At 42.1% G+C, this 19,348-nt stretch overlaps 3 protein-coding genes across 17 annotated transcripts; all 3 read left to right on the plus strand.

Moving 5' to 3' along the window:
- The first annotated feature begins 520 nt into the window (after window positions 1-520).
- LOC133904311 (nuclear transcription factor Y subunit A-10-like) lies at window positions 521-7,123 on the plus strand. Of its 3 annotated transcripts, XM_062345778.1 has the most exons (6): window positions 638-816; window positions 1,116-1,525; window positions 5,142-5,242; window positions 5,387-5,455; window positions 6,022-6,165; window positions 6,250-7,121. In XM_062345778.1, the coding sequence occupies exons 2-6, from the start codon at window positions 1,246-1,248 to the stop codon at window positions 6,643-6,645; spliced, it is 990 nt and encodes a 329-aa protein (XP_062201762.1). In that variant the 5' UTR covers window positions 638-816; window positions 1,116-1,245; the 3' UTR covers window positions 6,646-7,121. The 3 variants fall into 3 exon arrangements, with proteins under 3 accessions (XP_062201761.1, XP_062201762.1, XP_062201760.1); XM_062345777.1 differs by lacking the exon at window positions 638-816 and adding an exon at window positions 521-627 and having other exon boundaries at window positions 6,022-7,122; XM_062345776.1 differs by having other exon boundaries at window positions 6,022-7,123.
- Window positions 7,124-7,660: 537 nt separating this feature from the next.
- Window positions 7,661-14,158, plus strand: LOC133904884 (uncharacterized). 13 transcript variants are annotated; one of them, XM_062346517.1, is made up of 7 exons: window positions 7,661-7,995; window positions 8,061-8,134; window positions 8,232-8,322; window positions 10,534-10,648; window positions 11,131-11,217; window positions 12,307-12,407; window positions 13,218-14,158. In XM_062346517.1, exons 5-7 carry the CDS (start codon window positions 11,160-11,162, stop codon window positions 13,884-13,886), a joined length of 828 nt encoding a protein of 275 aa, XP_062202501.1. In that variant the 5' UTR covers window positions 7,661-7,995; window positions 8,061-8,134; window positions 8,232-8,322; window positions 10,534-10,648; window positions 11,131-11,159; the 3' UTR covers window positions 13,887-14,158. The 13 variants fall into 13 exon arrangements, with proteins under 13 accessions (XP_062202501.1, XP_062202499.1, XP_062202505.1 ...); XM_062346515.1 differs by having other exon boundaries at window positions 8,061-8,322; XM_062346521.1 differs by lacking the exon at window positions 8,061-8,134.
- A 736-nt stretch (window positions 14,159-14,894) lies between these two features.
- Window positions 14,895-18,703, plus strand: LOC133904863 (GTPase LSG1-2-like). Its single transcript, XM_062346483.1, has 7 exons — window positions 14,895-15,302; window positions 15,435-15,524; window positions 15,619-15,705; window positions 16,065-16,158; window positions 16,489-16,545; window positions 17,153-17,232; window positions 17,316-18,703. Exons 1-7 carry the CDS (start codon window positions 15,055-15,057, stop codon window positions 18,448-18,450), a joined length of 1,791 nt encoding a protein of 596 aa, XP_062202467.1. The 5' UTR covers window positions 14,895-15,054; the 3' UTR covers window positions 18,451-18,703.
- Window positions 18,704-19,348: the final 645 nt, after the last annotated feature.

Raw genomic sequence — 19,348 nt, forward strand, 5'->3', positions numbered from 1 at the left:
GATAAAGTATCGTATATTTAGTGTGTGTTTGGTTAGAAGATAAAATTATTTTATTTTTAGGATGAGATAAATTTTTTTATTGTTTGGATGGTTACTATGAGTCATTTTTTGTTTGGCTAGAGGGTTAAGACAGATAGGATGCGAATCATCAACTAATTATATCTTTTAATTTTAAATAATAATAATTAATAATATATTAATCAATAAAAGTCATTACTAATTAATAATAAAATATGCTAATTAACCCTAATCATACTCTAATTAGCTTATTAATTGCCACTAATTAGCATATCAACCCTTATAAACTATAATCTTACAGTGATATATACTAATTAGTAATACAATACACTAATATCACTAATCATTTTACTAATAAATATGATTAGTAAAGGTGATGGCTTAATCCCACTAATTTGAAGTAATAATTTCATTTAGTATATTAAAAAAATATTCTCTAGTAGAATGGTCCTATCCCTAAACCAAAAACCATGAAAATAAGAATGACCCTCCCCATCCCACTGGTATGAACCGAACACACCCTTCTCCTCTCTCTCTCTCTCTGCAGCTGCTGCCGTGGTTCTTGTTGTCCTCATCCACCCCATATAGATGGCTCCCTGCTGCTGAAATGTAAGTGGGTTTTGGTTTCGTGCTTCTGTGCATCCGATTGGATCCTTTCGATTTGGTTCGTTCTTGTGTCCAGGGAGATTCTTGCATCTGCTGGTGCTGTACATGCATGGGCTGCTTCTTGACAAGTTCTTGGCTCCTGAGCGCAGCTTGGGAGTTCAAATCTTGCTGACCTCTGTGTGGTATTTGGGGGTATAATCTTACATTTTTTTCCAGAATATTCATGTCATTTTGAGTTTTATGCTTCAATTTTTCTACTCTTTACTAAAAATATGATCTTTTATGGCTTCTTGATGCACATGCTATCTTTTGATTCAGTTCATGAAAAAGTTTGGTTTCCTCGGTTCTTGCCTTCCTCCATTTCTCTGACCTTCATATCACCCTCTTTTATTCTGCATTTCCCCCTGCCATTTCTTTACTAACCATTTATCACTACTACCTGATTGGATGCTTAATCTATCACTTGTTTCTTTTTCTGATCTTGACTGCAGTTGGTGGTTAGGTGCTTCAATACATCTAACCTAGAGAACATCAGAGAGAGCATTTGAGGTGGTTGCTGCCCAGCCCAACTAAGCAAGTTCAGCTCCAGCCTCTGACTTTCTTGTGAGAAGGCGCAACACAATGATGAGCTTCACGAGCCATGAGGGGTTTGGGCAGGTCGCCGCCGCCAACTCCAATGGAGCTTCGTTGCCATGGTGGACAGCGGCGCCTCAGCTGCTGTACGGCGAGCCGTTGGGCCAGGGGAAGCCGCCGGCCATGTCGCCGGAGGAGGCGTGCCGGGAGAGCCGGTTCCAGGTTGTGCCGGGAGCTCAGGCGCTGCTGGATCCTCCGGTGCCACCGCTGAAGGCCGCCCATCCGGAGAGGGGGCTCCCTAATGTCCTGAAGTTCTCCATGGCTCAAGGTGAGGGTGTTTCTGTGCTTGTACATGTTTGTAAGTAATAAGTTGATGCAAGAACATGGTATGGACTAGTTTAATCCGTGCATGCTAGTAGAAAAGTTCTGGGAGGGATGTGACACATGTGAAGGGTACTGTAGGATTCAGATTTCTATAATCTAGCTTTGAGTACAAACCTGGCAGTTTTTGTGTGTACTCCACTACCCCTTAGTCATTATTTCACTGTTAGGGATAGTTCAGTATGCAAAAAGGTTTAGTACAAAGTGTTTGTCTCCCTAAGCAAAACTGTAAGTTTACTGGAAGAACTTTGCATATATAGTTGGCTGAAAAAATATATATTTGCATATATAGAGGTGGAATTTGTCTGTGTTGTGAGGAGAAGAGGATGATGTGTCTTGCTTGAATGAGACATGATTAAAGTTTTCTATGTTTAGGCCTCATGGATACTGTCAGTAGAATTGGTTGCCCTCTATTGCTTTTTCAGATTAAAGGCTATCCGGTAGACAAATCCATGAAGCGTAATAAATGCATAATAGGGGCGGTATTGTGTAAATGTTGATTAAGTTGACTATGAAAGCAGAATTTTGTAGGAGTGTGGCGAAATTTCTTATCTATACCCCTAATGTCATTTTTCAGTGACACTTGGTCACTACCTAGGACAAGAGGGAGACAGTAGCATTATGCCAAATACAAAGTTTCCATGATTCCATCTATTTATGATACCTGGTACATGGGTACTTCCTGTTTGCTCTAACTCGCCCCTATATCAATGGTTTTTATTTGCCAGAATTTGAAAAACGTGATGTAATCTTCTCCAGTGGTCATAATATAGTGCATTTAGACTTTCTCCTGTAGTGATAGTATAATGCATTCCATTCCAGAAGCATCATAAGTACTATAAATTTGTTTGTATCTTCTCCATTCAAACCTGGAGTAGGTGCATAATCACTTGTACTGGGTTGCATGACATTATTTCAGTTATGTGACGGACACCTGATATATGCCCAACTAGTTTTTGATATGCACCAGAGGAAATATTGAACTTTTCTGGTAATATATATTCTTCTATTTCATTCAGAGCTGGTGTAACACCAAAAACAACCGTAACCTGCTGAAATTATGTGTTTGGTATGCAACCCAATAAGGACTGTACCCAAAAAAAAAGCTAGTTGCTAGATAAATTTGATCCTTTTTGGACTTGCTCATTGTCGGGACCGGTCTATGGACAGACCAATACCCATGCCATATATTGAGTTAGGAATCAACCTCAATATATGGAGACTTCGCATATAATAACATAACACAATGTCATTAACTTAGCGTAAATATTCATTATTACAAAGGGGACATTCGAGGGTAAAAAAACAAATAAAGCTGCTTTTGCTAGTTCAGTCTTCTTATTCTGCATGTCCCACAGGCAGTCGATGTAGAGCACCAGCTCAGAATTCTCCATCCTCAGAGTAAACGTCAGAATCTTCCTTGACTAAGCATTATGATTATAGCACGTGTGAGTACATCTCGTACTTCGCAAGTTGTGGTAAAAGATGGAATGGAGGCATTCACAATAATAAGACTTACATGGGCTTATTTGCATAAAGGCAGAATTTAATAAAGCATTTGATAAAAGCGGAAATAAATAACTCAATGTAAACAACCTCAAGAATTAACCTTGACATGAACCACCTCAACCGAAGTTGACCATCTCAAACATGGTTCCCACGACCATGAATGAACTGCCAACCCAAAATTAACCACCTCAAACCATTTTCAGTGTATTCTAATCATGTGTAGCATTCCTTGCCGCTTATAATCGTGAGCACGACTGATTAATCAGTTTTACACTATGTAGAGGTTGTACACTTTACTCACAAGATGTGATTATTTGTTATACCCGTGTCGATTAAACACTTACACGCTTCCAAGGTATGTGGTCAGGATTATCACTGCAAGGCCTTTACAAAGTCTGTCCCAACAAGTATGTGCCAGCTAAGGTTCTACTGCCACATGAATTATAACCTCAACAATGGAAGCCCCTTCCTGCGTCATACGGTTCTAGGGAAATTCCATCCATTCCCCGTTCCACCCTCTGTTCTACACTATGTTGGGAGAAAACTAATTCGTTAGCTAGGTCTGTCTTATACCAGATTTGTGGTTGTACTGTAAAGCTCGGTCCGATCGCACCATGAATCGGTCCTTAACATGAGCAAGACCGCCATCATCAAACACAAGGAGATCACCAATTATCCGACAAGCCCACAATCTGTTCAGAACACATCACAGGCCAATTCAACATGCCAAACTTGCCCAGACCCTAAATTCCATATTGCTAAAAACATTATCACAAGTTTATCTCGTTGCATAGAACCATTATCAAAATTATTATACCAAGTGTTATGATTCAATTCTCAAGCATGGTCAAACAATTCTACTCTTGAACCACCAAAATCGAGGCGACAAGGAGGTAGATGTGGAGAAAACTTAAGTCAAGCCTAACTTGGGTTTTCCACCGATAACTATAAGCATACAACTTGATAAAACGAAAATATTTAGAAAACTTATGATCAAAGTGCATCAAGGATAACTTGCCTTCACCCTAGAGCTCAGTGGGTTCCTTGAACTTTTGGTCCTAAAAACCTTGCAAACTCTTTGTCGGTGTAGTCAATAAGGGCTCCCCTATCAAGGCAGACCCACACTGGCAGATGCCAGCTGACAGTTGATATTTTTAAGACCATGACCCCATTGCGCGACCGGTCGGGATTCGCACGACCAGTCCTCTGGTTGCAGATGAAACCCCATAACTAGCCCTGATCGTGGGGCAGGTACACACCTAACCGGTCTAATCACATTTAATGCCATTCACTCATGCGTTTTCCTTTCCTAGGCACCCCTTTTGGCAGACAAAGTCGTAGGCCGGCACAGAGGCATAGTGACCGTGAGTGTGACGGGTGGGCAGGTGCGACGGCGTTTTGCAGATGTGACCGAACGTGCCCACGCCCTGTAATGATGGCCTAGGAATAGTTGTATCCGTCAGGTATAGAGCAACCATTGTCTTTGGCACGATTTGCTTTTATGTACACCACGTCTCCTGTTATATAAAGGGGGAAGGGCCAGGTTTGTAAGGGGAGAGGATAAGTTGATCTAACTAATAAGAAAATACACATGATGTAGGGTTGTTATCCCGTGTGAGGCCTGAACTTGGATAATCCTTGGTGTTCTTGAGTTCTTTCGACACATGCCACACACACCAACAGCCACTGAGAGAGTGATTGGCCCAAGAGAGAGAGGGTTTTGGTTTTTCTATTGATTTTCCTTCTCCTTTTCTTATTTCTCAATTCCAAAAGCATCAAATTCATTCCTTGGCTTATTTTCTTAGCAAAAATTTTCGGTTACAAAATTTGGGGTGTTACGCTCATTTAATATTTCCAATCAAAGACCACAAATTGACATGGCATGGGTACAGGAATTCACAGATGTTTTATAATGATGCTCTTCTGATATGCATTGTCATGTAATTGTGTTGATTCTCTAGCAACTTGAATGACTGATGGATGTCTGCTTTATTTTCACTTGGTTTGCAAGTACCATTATTGAGTGCTCCATGTCTTCTGGCATTTGGCTTCAGGTAAAGGGGAGAAAGGTTCTGAGCATTCTGCCAGTGTTGCTTTGCGATCTCCATTTGCAATATATAATGGTCATTTTGAGCTGGGCCTTGGTCAATCAATGGTATGACTGTCCATCTATTTTGTTTATGCATACTAATGAAGATAACCTCTTTGTGATTAAAATTGTAGTGCATTTTGCCACCTTTACAATTCAAAATGCATCTTCACTCTGATGCTAATTGACGACTGACTTCTGGCATGTCAGGTCTCCTCTAATAATCCTTATGCTGACCAGCACTATGGCCTGCTTTCTCCTTATGCAATGGGAGCAACGGTATGTTCTATTAGTTTCGGATCAGTCATTTACGGAGTTTCTCTGACTGATTTCGTTGTTGTGGCAACATGTATATGCAAAAAACTAATTTTTTTGGTAAACTAAATTCCACATTTTAAGCAATTTTATGTAATAGTTCTTTTCAGTTTTTTCTGTTTCTCAAACAGATATTAATGTTGGATGTATTGTTTTCATGGACATGAAATTCACCTGTGCTTCAAATGTTTAACTGTAAACTCCCTTCTTTTAGCAGTAATCTGTTTTGTCAATAAATAAAAGCAAATTTGCTACTAAAACATTTTACCATGAGAAAAATAAAAGAAATACAAAGTAACCCAGGAAATAAAATGTGCTGGTGATGGATGAGCAAGTATAATAGTTCCAGCATGGTGCGATTTTCTTTCATTAATGTTGGGCTGAAGCTTTTTTGGGTGGAATGTTTATTCCTTACTCTTGACATTCCCATGAGGATACATAAAGGAAATATGTTATTTGATGCTGTCGTTTGTATGTAGAATATTTATGATTAGCTCATATTTTCCACCATTTATGTTTGTGGACTGCAGTCTGGCGGGTGTATGCTTATACCACTGGATATGCCATCTGATGCCCCAATTTATGTGAATGCCAAACAATATGAAGGCATCATTCGGCGCCGACGCGCCCGTGCTAAGGCGGAGAGAGAAAATAAGCTGGTCAAAGTCAGAAAGGTATATCTCACCTCTCAAAACTTTTGTATGAATGATTTGTTCTGTTGTTTTCTACCATCCATGTCAGTGCTTTTGATGATGCAGCCATATCTCCATGAGTCCCGTCATCTTCATGCACTGCGTCGCGCAAGAGGCTCTGGTGGACGCTTCCTGAACACAAAGAAAGAGGTCAGCGGGGAGGACGCTGGTGTAGGGAGCAAGGCAGCGGTCAGCAACGCGGTAATGCGCCATGCTGCATCTCCAAGTTCAGAGATCCAGCAGTCAGACCTGGGCAACCCAAGCAGCGTCTCCAGCCTGTCTGGCTCAGAGGTGACAAGCATGTACGATCATGAAGATGTGGATCACTACCACAGCTTCGATCACCTCCGGACACCCTTCTTCACCCCACTCCCGAGCATCATGGACGGCGAGCATGGGGTCGGTAACCCCTTCAAGTGGGCAGCAGCCTCTGAAGGCTGCTGCGACCTCCTCAAAGCATGACTGGAGGGGATACCGGGCAGCCGAATGCAAGGATGAGCAGCATCGTTTGGCTGTCGGTAGGCAAATCATTCTTGGCTCAAGGCATTGTGGTGCTTTCCGCTCATCGCCTAATTCTCCTAGAAATTCTGGCACTAGTTTCTGGGATCGTGTGGTGAGTGCAACACCCCATGCCTGAAAAATCTGATCTAAATTAGTCATCCTAGCTACCGTTATGTAGATCGTTTCGCGGTAGCAGGTTTCACCTTAGTTTTCTGAATAAATCCTGGAACTTCGGACTAGTCGAAGTTTCAGAGGTACTGGCATTGGAGTCTGATCAGTGTCAAGACTATGGCTTTGTTGGTGATGAATTCTGGTATTCTTGAAGCTTTGTGTGGACTTGGATTGTATGCACTTTATGGTGTGTTGAAAACTTGAACTTGGTAATGTAATAATTATTGGTACACTTGGACTTGGATTGCATTCTGTTCTATTACTGTGCATGCCTGTGGAAATAATGTTGGGCTCCTGCTTCTGTTTCTGGCTGATCAGTGCACATTGGATTTTGTTTTAACCCAACCTCTTGAACCAATTTGACTGGATGCTCATAATAAAACTGCACGTTTTTCAGGCTTGTTTTGTAATGAGAATCTCATGTCCAAAGTTGACCAACTTTTAATTCGAATTTTCACAAGCAAATTGCAACATAAAAAGAGTGAATAAATGCGCAAAATGGAAAAATCAGAGAGAATCTACTATCATTTGGCAAGTACTATACTTACTGAAGTAAATTTTACGAGATCTGATTTTACAGAAATATTCCCTCTTGTATATGCTACCTATTTTCTTATTTTCTCTCAATTACACATGTCAACTATTGAATTAGAGAAAAACATCATAGATTAAAATCTCGTATAAATCTTTTAATAAAGAGTCTTAGAATTTTTTTTCTTTCCTCTGCTTACAAAGAAGATCCCATCTTGGATGTGTGGTGGCCATCTTTATAGTGGGCCCCACCTCGCTGACATGTGGGCCCATCGTGCCATCCTCACCAGCATCCGCCGTTCGCCCGCGCCGCGCAGCCGCAACGCTTCGTCAGTTCGTCGTCTCCGCCCCCGCTCCCGCCCCCGCGCCGCGAGAGCTCGAGCTCGGGCTAGGGTTTCGCCTGGCGCTCCACCTCCATGTGCCAATGCTAGGGTCAGGGCCTTGCGCTCCCGCGATGTCGGCGGCGGCAGGAGGCGTGGAGGCGCTGTGATCAGGCGGCGGAGGGAGCATGACGGGCCGCGGCCGGTACGGAGGGGGCAGACGCTCCTCCCCCCGCCCCCAGCCTCCTCCGTCTTCGCCTTCCCGCGCGATCTTGTTCTTGGTCGACATGTAAGCTTTCCGCTTCCTTGGGCGCTGAATCGATGGCATTAGGGTGATCAGATGGTTGGGTGCAGGGGCAGTGGGGAAAGGAGGGGAGGCGGCTGGCGGAGCCAGAGCTCCCGAGCGCGAGCGGGCTCCGGCATCTATGGTTGTGAACAGTTTACTTGTGATCGTCTGTTTAGCATTGTGTACTCTAACTGTTCGAATTGTAGGATGGATTGAGTCTTTGGGGTCGTTGCTTGCAGGCTGCCTGCCATGAAATGCTTCGGTGATCCTGGAGGAGATTGGCACTGGCAAATGGAGATTTTTTGTGGAGCGATGGAGGAGCCTTGCGAGGTTAGTGGGGAATTGCCCAATATGATGCAAAAATCATTTTGGCAGTCTGGCTTTGTCATGTTGCAGCTCCAGACACCGAGCAGTGACCATACAACGCGGAAACTTAATATTGTACATCCGTTTTTCAGTTCTCAACAGTTTAAAAAATCGACATCATGCAGATGCCCAATATGGTAGGTGAAAGGTTGAGTCTTATTTTCATGTGCAACTAGAGAACACTATCGTCAGAGCCAACATGATCCAACTCAAGAAAACCTCACAAGGATAACAGGAATGAAAGATTCTGCAAAAGCACAGATTATCAACCGCCTTGTAAGAATATAAGCAATTTAGAAACCATGTGGTAGCTCTTGTGATGTAGGAGGTTGTAGGTTCAGTTGAAATCATAGAGCCTGGACTTTAGGCAGTTTATTATGATTGGTAATGGCCTGAGGGGGGTGAGGACTGACCGGGTTAAGGTAGTTGATAGGGATGTATTGAGTGAAAATGCTGTCGAATAGCCAGCTTGAGGAAGACGATGATACTGGTAGTGGTTGCTGAACGTCACGGTCCCTTAAAATGTAAATATGAACAAAGAGGAAGTAGGGCCTCAATTTAGGATGCCGTGAAGGCGCAAAGTTGCTGTGTCATTGGTCAGTGATGATTAAGAGGCGGAAGAATATAATATCTTTGGTTGGGGAGAGGTTAATATTGGGGTTGTTACCATTGCTCACTGAGATGAATGTGGTCAGTGGCACCGTACAGTAGTTAAGAAGTTGGTTGTAGGTAATTGCCAGATGTGGTGTTTTCCATGCCAAGGAAGGACTGGAGTAAATCAGACAAATCACTTGCTTTGAGGTGCATCCTATAGTGTCCTTTGTAGGAGTTGCAAGCAAAACAGAGGAGGGCGACAATGAGAGGTTTAGCGAGGCTGCAATGAGCAAAAGTGTGGATGATGGAATGTGGACAAGTTCATTGGTGAAGAAGGAAGGGTATTTACTTGTCAGCATTGACTAGCAAAAGTTTGGTGTATAAAGGATTGGAAAAAAAATTGACTGCCTGGAGAGACAAGAGGACTTTCATCGACTGTTGAACCCCACTTGTCACATTTTGTTTGAATGTTAGGAAATAAACAAAATTGAGCTTTGAACATTTGGAAATGTGTCTGTGGTTTTGTGTTAATAGATTTGTCCAGATACCAATTACGAACTTTCTTCGAACCTTTCTCCAATAGAAAAGGATTAGCAGTTTTTTTTGTTGGGCAGGTAAAACCGTAAATTTTTAGATATTTGTTCTGTTTGAATTGCGGATATTGACTTCAAGTTGCATGATTAAGTGAAAGTAGATAATTTGTAATCAGAGATTTCTTACAAATAAGTCAGGAGTTTGTCGTTTCACTGAACCTCAAATACACGGATGTTCAAATGGCTGGCTTGACATGTCTTAGGTGGATCATGTCATGTGGCATGGTCATCCAGGGTTGGGAGAATAGACTCGTATTTGCTTAACCTTGGCGGGTAATTAATGACTGCACGATACAACTAAAGATGGGATGGTATGACATCATGTTCACATAGCAAACATATCTGGACTTCTGTTGAATTAATTAGGTACAATACTAGTAAATATTAATTTACAAATTTACATGAAGCAGCATGGATACGTTGAGTTCCGTTGTAATGTACCTAATATGTACCAACATAGCACCAAGGGACCTACAACTAAAATTAAGTAGGAAATGGTGTTAAGCCATTAAACTTGATGATAGCACACCAACTATTAACCGGAGTACATACATTGCCAATATCTACATTCTACACTTATATTATGACAATCCAAAAGTTTACTTACAAATATTAAACAAGTCAACTGGAAAGAATATACAGTCAGGGATGCAAATGCTTAACTCTTATTTCAGTTTGTTGAAGAAATCCAAATTCCATACCAACTATTGAATTCATTGTATACAAGATTTGATATACTGTTGGCTACAATAAATGGCGTATCTCTTTGGTGGGACTTAAGCAGTGTGAACGCCGTTATCACTCTAGTTATATTGCCCCCAATTTGTTGTATGTGTATGTTCTATGCTAGCATTTAATCGGCTGCACAGAAGTTTCTCTTGTAACAGCGTCATTCTATCCTTCGCATTTAAAGAATTCATGTAAGGATGATATGGAGAGTGTTCTTTTAGGGAGTAAATCTACAATAAATTGCTGATATCTTTTGGAGAATGTGAACGGTGCCACTTCTAGGCCCCCCTGCTGGCTATTTATATGCATCACACTACTGTTCTCTCTGCCTGATCTCGCTGCATAGTCTTCTTGTTGCCCCTTTACCAGGAATGGTATTTGCTTTCTTAACCTATTTTTGCACATCTTGGATTTCTTGGATATCTTTTGGTTCAGTTTGTTACGATGTTTTTTTTGCAATTTTTGCATATATGATGCATAGCTTAGCCTTGTTTCAAAACTCTATCTGATCCGTTAGGGCTAGGAGTTCTTTGTTTCGTCTTGGTCGCTCCTTTCTTATATGATATTGGGTTGTTTAGTTCCTCATCAATCCTTAAAGGACACCTTATTGATTTCTTCTTGATCCGTACTTTTTTGTTCCTACTTTTGATTCAGTCTTGCAAACTTTGGCCTTTTTTAGTACCTAACCTGCCTTTGTTCCTTAAGCTATCTGTATTTTCACAACTCCCATGCTTTTCGTAGAGTTTTCTGATTTCTGAATGCATCTCTCTTTCATACCATTTCTCACTACATGCACTTTTTAAATGCTTAAACTATATGATGCTTATTTTTGTGCATGATCTTGATTATGCAACAGTTCTACCATTGATTTATTTGGGAGAGATAATGGCAAGCTTCACGTGCCATGATGGATCTGAAGCAGTTACTTCATCCATGTCTCAAGGTGAGAATGCTCTATCTTTACGCGCATGTCTGTACTTTATACATGTCTCACGGATTAAGGGTGGGTATAGTTCGGTAGGTAGAATTAGGGGTGAAAACGGGGCGAATAATACATGTCTGACCAATACTGTATATGGGAAAATCCGCATGTGATGTTGTTTTCTAAACCCCAGTCCGTATGTGGTACGTCTCGTTTTCGTATCTGTGAAATTTTATGGGATTTGGGTCAGGATGCAGGGTGAGCAATTTCTACTCTGTATTCGTATCCAATAGCTGACAAATTAGAAAATTGGATATCAGATAAAACATCATGGTAAATATGAAATTTCAATATCCTTACTATTCTCTATGATTTCCTCATCATTGACCACTGTAATGTGAATTTGTGAAGTATGATTACACACAGTTTATTTTTATGTTGTTAATTATCATATTCTAACATATTATATAACTGGCACTGTCGTCGGTAAACTTTTATCTTTTCTTTATGCGTGTAGTATCCTTTAGTTTATCTGTGACTGCTTCGAATCCGGCCTGTATCCACTCTGAGCCCATGTCACGAATAACCTGTAATCACGTTCCCTGTAGGAGTTTGAAGTATTTATCTGTCTATTGAGAAATCTGATCTAGATTTTCTATTAGCATGGGATTTAATTGGTCACTGCTGTAGAAATTCCTAACGATGATGAATTTTGCAACAAAAAAGAAAAAAACTAGAAGCTTCATCCAAATGTCCTTATTGTGCATCATGCATAATTTGACCGGCTAGACTATAAGAAATCTAGGTGCATGTACAAGATGATACTACTGACGGTCATCATGAATTGCTGTTAAAAGTCTCAATTGGTTCCGTAGAAAACTTATGTAGGGGTTTGGTGGGAAAAATCTCTAGTTCTCTACAGGTAGCATCGATTTTGGAAATTCTCGTTTTTGTGGTTGTTATCGGGGTTTTTGTTATGCGTGGATGAACTTTTGGTCTCTGACTACTTGATTATTTCATTGATGCCTTAGTTCACCTGTTTTTCTATAAGGACTCCTGATGAAATTTATGGATGTTGAAATGTAAAAATAGCTGTTTTGTGGCATTTAGAATCAGGGAATACAGCACAGGCGTCTGAGTGCTCTGTCCCTGCCATTCCACATACGTCTGCAGAATATAATTCTTCCGAGCTGGGTGTTGATCAGACGATGGTAAGTTATTCCATCAACCTTGTTTACTTGAAAAGGGCAAAGTTAACCACATTTGGATTACAGGCATAACACATGTGGGAATTAGCCATTTTTTTCAACTCAAAAACCTTTCTGAATGTCCAACTTTTTACTGCATTAATGCCTTGTGTTCGTAACAATTATCCTAATCCAGATAAGCACTATGGCCTACGTTCTCATGGATTGTGATGATTATTATGTTCCTTTTAAAGTTTAGTTTAAGTTAGTTCTTAAGAAATCACCTTTAGTGACTATAAGTTCTCTTTGGCTTGATTCCTGAATTGTATGCAATACTAGCATGTAAAATACGTAAAAGTTGCTCATTTGATTTGTTTAATCATTCAATTTTCCTGAGCTTCTGTCGGTATTAGATGTATGCGACACTGTCGTGAAAGCAAGATACATATACATATATGTGTAAGCTTACATTAGCGTCACTTGAATTTTGATTTCTAATTCTTCTGAATTATTTGAAACTTGTAAGCTTCTTTCAGTGTTAACACATATGTCTCTATGCAACATTAACTGTTTTCTAAAATCTAACACTTAGGTTCGTTGATGGTTTTTATTTGTGTTTCCCCTTTCTTTTAGCATCGGCTTGACTTGCCAATAACCTAAGAAGATAAGATGATGATCTCCAGTAAAATTCTGACATGAGTACTTTGAAAATTTAATATCATAAGTATAGAGTATGAATATTAGTTGGAGGTTTATCTGTCCAAGAAATGTTTTGTTTGGCTAATAATCCTTTGATGTTTGTTTATTTTATATTTCATTTTTTTTTAAATTTAGGACATTAGCCGGAAGCAGCTTCTACCTATTATACCAAGTGGTGCACCAATATTTGTGAGTGAAAAACAGTATGATGCTATCCTTCGACTGCGGGAGCGTCGTGCTCGTATCGAGGCAAGAAGGGAGAAAGTCACGTTCAAAGTTAAGGTGTTCCCCACTGAACAGGGTCCTAATTTTCCCATAGGGGACTATCAATTTTGTTCCTGTCATGTCAATACAACATTTCTTCCGCTTTCCTATTATCATTTCTGTAACTACTGTCTGATGACGCAGAAGCACCTTCCAAAAGGTTTTAAAGGGCGCTCAGCCGCGATCAAGTGCAACCAGGAAGGAACCAGTGGAGGCAGCAGGGCGGCAACCAGCACCCCAGCAATAGACTTCTTCTATTCACACTTTGTCGCAACCAATGAGGACGAGGAGAACACTGGCGAGGTTGCCTACAACAACATCCTGAACCTCGAGGCGCCTGATTTCACCATGCTCCTCAGGATCATGATGGGCGACAGGTTCAGCACCGAAGTCGCAGAGCAGTTTAAGAACGTGGCTCGCCTCGAGGCTCCTGACTTTGCCACCCTCCTGACCGTCATGAACAATGCTGGGTACAATGAGGCCCTCGACGATGGCCACTATGATGTGGACAAAGTAATGCTGAAGTTAGAAGGGTGGTAACCGGTGGCAGGTCACGCTTAGGGCCTGCCTCTGCCATCGTTCTGCAGCCTTAGCTTGCTCAGTTCTCTGATTGTTGGCTATCTGTTCTCGTTTGCTTGTGTTCAGACTCAGTTTTCTGGTTTCCTTGTGTTCAGACTCAGTTTGTGTGGTCAGAAGTTTCCTGAACCTGTTCGGTTAACAAGGTTATGTGCTGCTGTACTGGAGTATGCTTAAATCTGAATGGTTGTGTGGACCTGGTTTGTTTATGGTATTAATAACTTGGATTTTGTTAATTCGCTCTGCGTGCTTTCTTAATCGAAATTCGCTCTGCGTGCTGACTTGTTGTATGTGAAAAAAATTTGCGTGTAAGAAATTGTGACAAATCGTAGCATTTTAAAGTGAGTTTATTTGGAACGCAGGAAATTAGAATGCTATAGGTTTTTTTTTTTGTAATGTAGTGCAAACCTGTACCGTTCTTTTTTGAAATAATCTGATCTAAACAGTTGTTATAGTGGCAACCAGGGCCGATTTGAATGGGTTGGGGCTGACTAACCGATATTTGAAAGGTTAGATTTATTCCACGCGTCTGAATAGTTGCGGAGCTGGAAAATAATAAAATATCATCGCAATTTGGCCATCATTTCTTCTTTTTCCCGAAGGCGATAAGTTCCAGAAAAAGAAAAGAAATGGTGGTTTCGGCAAGCTAGATTGCAATGGATGTGTGACTCCAGTATAAAAAAGCGAGGCTGTTAATTTCTAAGGTCCGTATCTTCAATATTTAATATACACTATGTGAGTATATATATATATATATATATATATATATATATATATATACACTATGTGAGTATATATATATATATATATATATATAATAATATAAGTGTGTATACGTGTAAGTTGCATTGGTGTTTCTAAAAAAGATCGCCACGATGAATTGTGAAGGAACGGAAGGAAAAATGGGAATAGCTCGGTGGGCCGCGTCACCACATACGCACTCTTCCTGACAGGTGGGGCCCACACGTCAGTGACTCGCCCGAACTCGAACACCTTGTCTTCCCAGCCTCTCGAACACCTTGTCTTCCTTCTCCCCCCGCAAAAACCCTAGCTAGCGCGCCGCCATCGAAGCTTCACGCCGTCAATCTCTCCAAGTCTTGGGGCTGGGGCTAGCGGCCGCGACCGGGTGGCGATGGCGGGCGGAGGGAAGAAGGAGAAAGGGGAGGGCCTGGGCCGCGCGCTGATCCGGCAGCGGAACAAGGCGGCGGCGGCCGCCAAGGAGCGGGGCGAGGCGCTCGCCTTCGCCCGCCGCCGCGCGATGCCCCTAGAGTCCGTCATCGAAGTCAGCGACATCGACGCCGTGCTTCAGCGGGCCGCGGAGGCCGACCAGCTCGCCGAGGCCTCGTCCGTCTCCTCCGACTCCGACCTCGTCATCGACCTGTGAGCGGCCGCCTTCTCCCCCTCCGTGGGGGAAAAAATCCCGCTTTCCTTTCTGTTGATGTTGGGAAATTTGCGTGCTTGTTCGCTGGAGATTGTAACGGATTGGTGCGTGGGTGGATTGGTTGGGCGCAGGGATGCCACAGGGGAGACGGACGAGGAGAGGCGGCGGCTGCGGAAGGAGCAGGAGGCCCTGCACGCCAGCAGCCTCAGTGTTCCGAGGCGGTGAGTATTTTTTTTCTCATTGCTTTTATTGTTGTCATATGTGTGGTTTTGGGATTGTTCCTTCTGTAATTGTGAGGTCTGTGTGTGGTTGCAGTCCACCATGGAATACTCAGATGACCGTAGAGGAGCTTGATGCGAACGAGAGGCGGGCGTTCCTGGTGTGGCGCAGGAATCTTGCGAGGTTGGTACCGAGTTGCACTTTACTCTGTTTAGCTTTTAACTTTTTAGTGGAACGAGAATTGTCCTGTGAAATACATGTTTGGGGACTGAGATATAACTACTGATTCCTGCGTATTGGCAATTGTATAAAATAAGTCAGCCTAGGAGCTTTATGATGCACCTTGATTTTATCTGTAGGTTGCTAGGTTATGTTTGGACCATTTCTGTCATAGATTTTCCTTTTGGATAATCTAAAGATGCGACTTACATGCTTAGGCAGAACAGTTATTAAACTTTCACATGAAGTTCTTAATGCCCATCTTTTTTCCAGTTAAATGGTTTAAGTATGCAAGTCTATGATACGAGCAATCCTCTCTGCAGATTGGAAGAGAATGACAAGCTTGTCCTGACACCCTTTGAGAAGAACATTGACATCTGGAGACAGCTCTGGAGAGTGCTTGAACGCAGTGATTTGGTGAGTTATGCTCCACCTTTATTGTCAATGACAGCATTATGGCTTGTTGTTGATTGCTTCTACAAATCTCTGTCTGAGTGCTCATGCTAAACCATTCATTAAACTACTCTAGGAAAGTAACATATGCAGATTGAAGGTTGCACTTGCAAACTTTAGTCTATGTATTGGTGCTGACTTTTTTGTTCTGTTGTATTATTATATATTATTTATAGAAATATGCTATTCTGTCGTGCTCAATTATATTCATGCTATTTCGATTGAAGAGTAACATTCCGTTACATTGTTTTTTATGCAAAAGTACTGACTATTGTTTTCTTTTCTTCCATGAAGCTGGTTATGGTAGTTGATGCTCGAGATCCGTTATTCTACCGCTGCCCTGATCTGGAGGTATTGCTCATCATGGTTTTTGGTGTAAAGTTTTTAACTCCAATGGAATAACTAGTAAACCAACCGAAATGATGATGTCTTGTCCCTGCTTAAGTTTATTCAATGTTACACATTGTGCACAACTACGGTATGAGGATAATTGCTCCAGAAACCCTATTCATGAGTTCTTCAGAGATTATGTCTTCCGTAGTTTTCTTATCCATGTTTTCACAATAGCTGTACAAGTGGAACACTATGCTGTCTCTGTATTTCTGGCAGAAGCAAGCCAGATTTCTTTGTGTATTATGAAGTGGAACTAAGCCTTCCCAGATATCTTTTGTTTGAACATTAGTTTGCTGCCAGCTTGCAATGAAAACCATGTTTCACGTGAAAGTACATTTCTTTAAAAGCAAGCATGCCTTGATCTTGCTTTTCTTTGTTCTACGTTAGGACAAACTTGCTATGACCCTTATTTGCTAGCATGTAAATTATGTTATTCTGGAACCATTATTGTGCTTTCTTGGGAGAGTTTGTGTTCACACTGATTTAAAGTGTCACACCTTATGTATTTTGTTGTTGATTGTGCTGCCTTATTTTTTGTCTGTTAACATCTCTTCCTCTGTACTAGTCATACGCAAAGGAAATTGATGAACATAAGAGAACAATGCTCCTTGTTAACAAGGCTGACCTGTTGCCGTTAAATATCAGGTCTGCACTTTGTACATTTGATTTGTTTGTATGCTACCTTTATTGTCTTAGTTGTGACACTGTTGTGAATTTGTTAAACGCAGGGAGAGATGGTCGGACTATTTTAAGGCGCATGATATTCTCTATGTTTTCTGGTCAGCCAAGGCTGCTACTGCCACATTAGAAGGCAAAAAGTTAAGTGGATACTCTGAAGAAGAATCTGCATCACTTGATTTGGATACCAAGATATATGGCAGGGATGAACTCTTGATGAGGCTGCAAGCTGAAGCAGAATCTATTGTAGCACAAAGGAGGACCTCAACTACTAAAGAGGATCATGATGTCAGTTTTTCAGATTCTGTTTCATCAGTGGCTAAGCATGTAGTTGTTGGATTTGTTGGTTATCCAAATGTTGGAAAGAGTTCCACAATAAATGCTTTGGTTGGTGAGAAGAGGACTGGTGTTACTCACACACCTGGCAAGACAAAACATTTCCAGACACTGATAATCTCTGAAGAGCTCATTCTCTGTGATTGTCCTGGTCTGGTCTTCCCTTCCTTCTCAAGCTCAAGGCATGAGATGGTGGCATGTGGTGTCTTGCCGATTGATAGGATGACAAAGCACCGGGAAGCTATTCAAGTTGTGGCAGACCGTGTCCCAAGAAATATCCTTGAGCAGATTTACAAAATCACCTTGCCAAAACCAAAGCCGTACGAGTCGCAATCTCGGCCACCAACTGCAGCAGAGCTGTTGCGGGCCTACTGCACATCTCGAGGGCATGTCAGCCATGCCGGGCTGCCTGATGAGACCAGGGCTGCTCGACAGATACTGAAGGATTATATTGATGGTAAAATCCCACACTTTGAACTCCCTCCTGGTGTAACAAACACTGAAATAGAACATGAAGAAATCACCGGATCAGAAGGTCCAACTGCTTCAGCAGCTAATGAATCAGATGCTGATGATTTTGATGAAGAGGATGATACAGTTGATGCAGCAGAACCAGACATCAGAGATGTCCTGAATGACCTTGAATCCTTTGACTTGGCCAATGAAGGATCGAAAGCTGCTGGAAAGAAGAAGAAAGAGGCATCCCACAAGCACCACAAGAAACCCCAGCGGAATAAGGATCGGTCCTGGAGGGTTGGCAATGATGGTGGTGATGGAACAGCAATTGTAAGGGTGTTTCAGAAACCTGCTGTTAATCTGTCCACTGTCCGTGCAAGCGGGAGGGTCTAATCTCTAGCAACTTACTGCCTGTACAACTTTGTATGCAAACACGGGCATGGAGTCTCTTGTTACACCGAGGAAGATAATATTCACATGCATGGTGAAGAAATCCATTTCCACCTGTTGAGCTACATAAGATTTTATTACACTTACTCGGTACAGATCGCTGAAGCTGATCTGGTGAATGAGGGACTAAAGGAATTGTGCAATTTTGAATGACTCTATAAAACCTTATAGAAAATATCCCTGTTAGTCTTTTTTTTTTTATCAGACTAATGTTCCCCTTGCTGCATTGCATATGCAGTGAGTTGTAACTTTGATACATGTGGTGGCATGTATTGTTTGTTTTCCCGTGATTTTGATAGCATAGCAGCGGATATAGCTACATATTTGAAGGCCTCGGTGCAGACGCCGAACGCCAAGATAGATGCGCGGCGGCCTGGAGGCACGGCTCCACAGGTCAGTACTTCTTGCCGCCGACGTGCACCGGCGGCACGTCGACGGCCAAAAAGTTAACTTGCAGAAATCCTCATTGTTATGGACTCTTTGGACGTGTATAATGTAACTCTGCAGGCCAATTATCTTGGCATGCCGACATTTGTCTTCTTTGTTTCTCCCTCCGCCGAAACAGCTCGAGCTTGAGATTTTGCAGTGTGGCGCGCTCCCAATTCTCCCTTCTCTGTTGAAATTTTTGTGCGGTTTTTGGTGGTGATTGGAGCGCAGTCTGATAAATGGTTCGCCCCCGCTTGATCGCCAGCAGCCGGTGCAGCGCCCGCGCGGGCGGCGACGAGGCGAGGATGTCCCGCAGGGGCCCCATCGACGTGGAACGGGAAGCTGGGACGCGCGCATGGCGAGCCAAGCCGCCGCCAACTGACGCCGACCTCCCCGGCCCGGGTGTCCACTCCAC

The sequence above is a fragment of the Phragmites australis genome, chromosome 22 (genome assembly GCF_958298935.1).
Source record: "Phragmites australis chromosome 22, lpPhrAust1.1, whole genome shotgun sequence".
Taxonomy (NCBI): Eukaryota; Viridiplantae; Streptophyta; class Magnoliopsida; order Poales; family Poaceae; genus Phragmites; species Phragmites australis.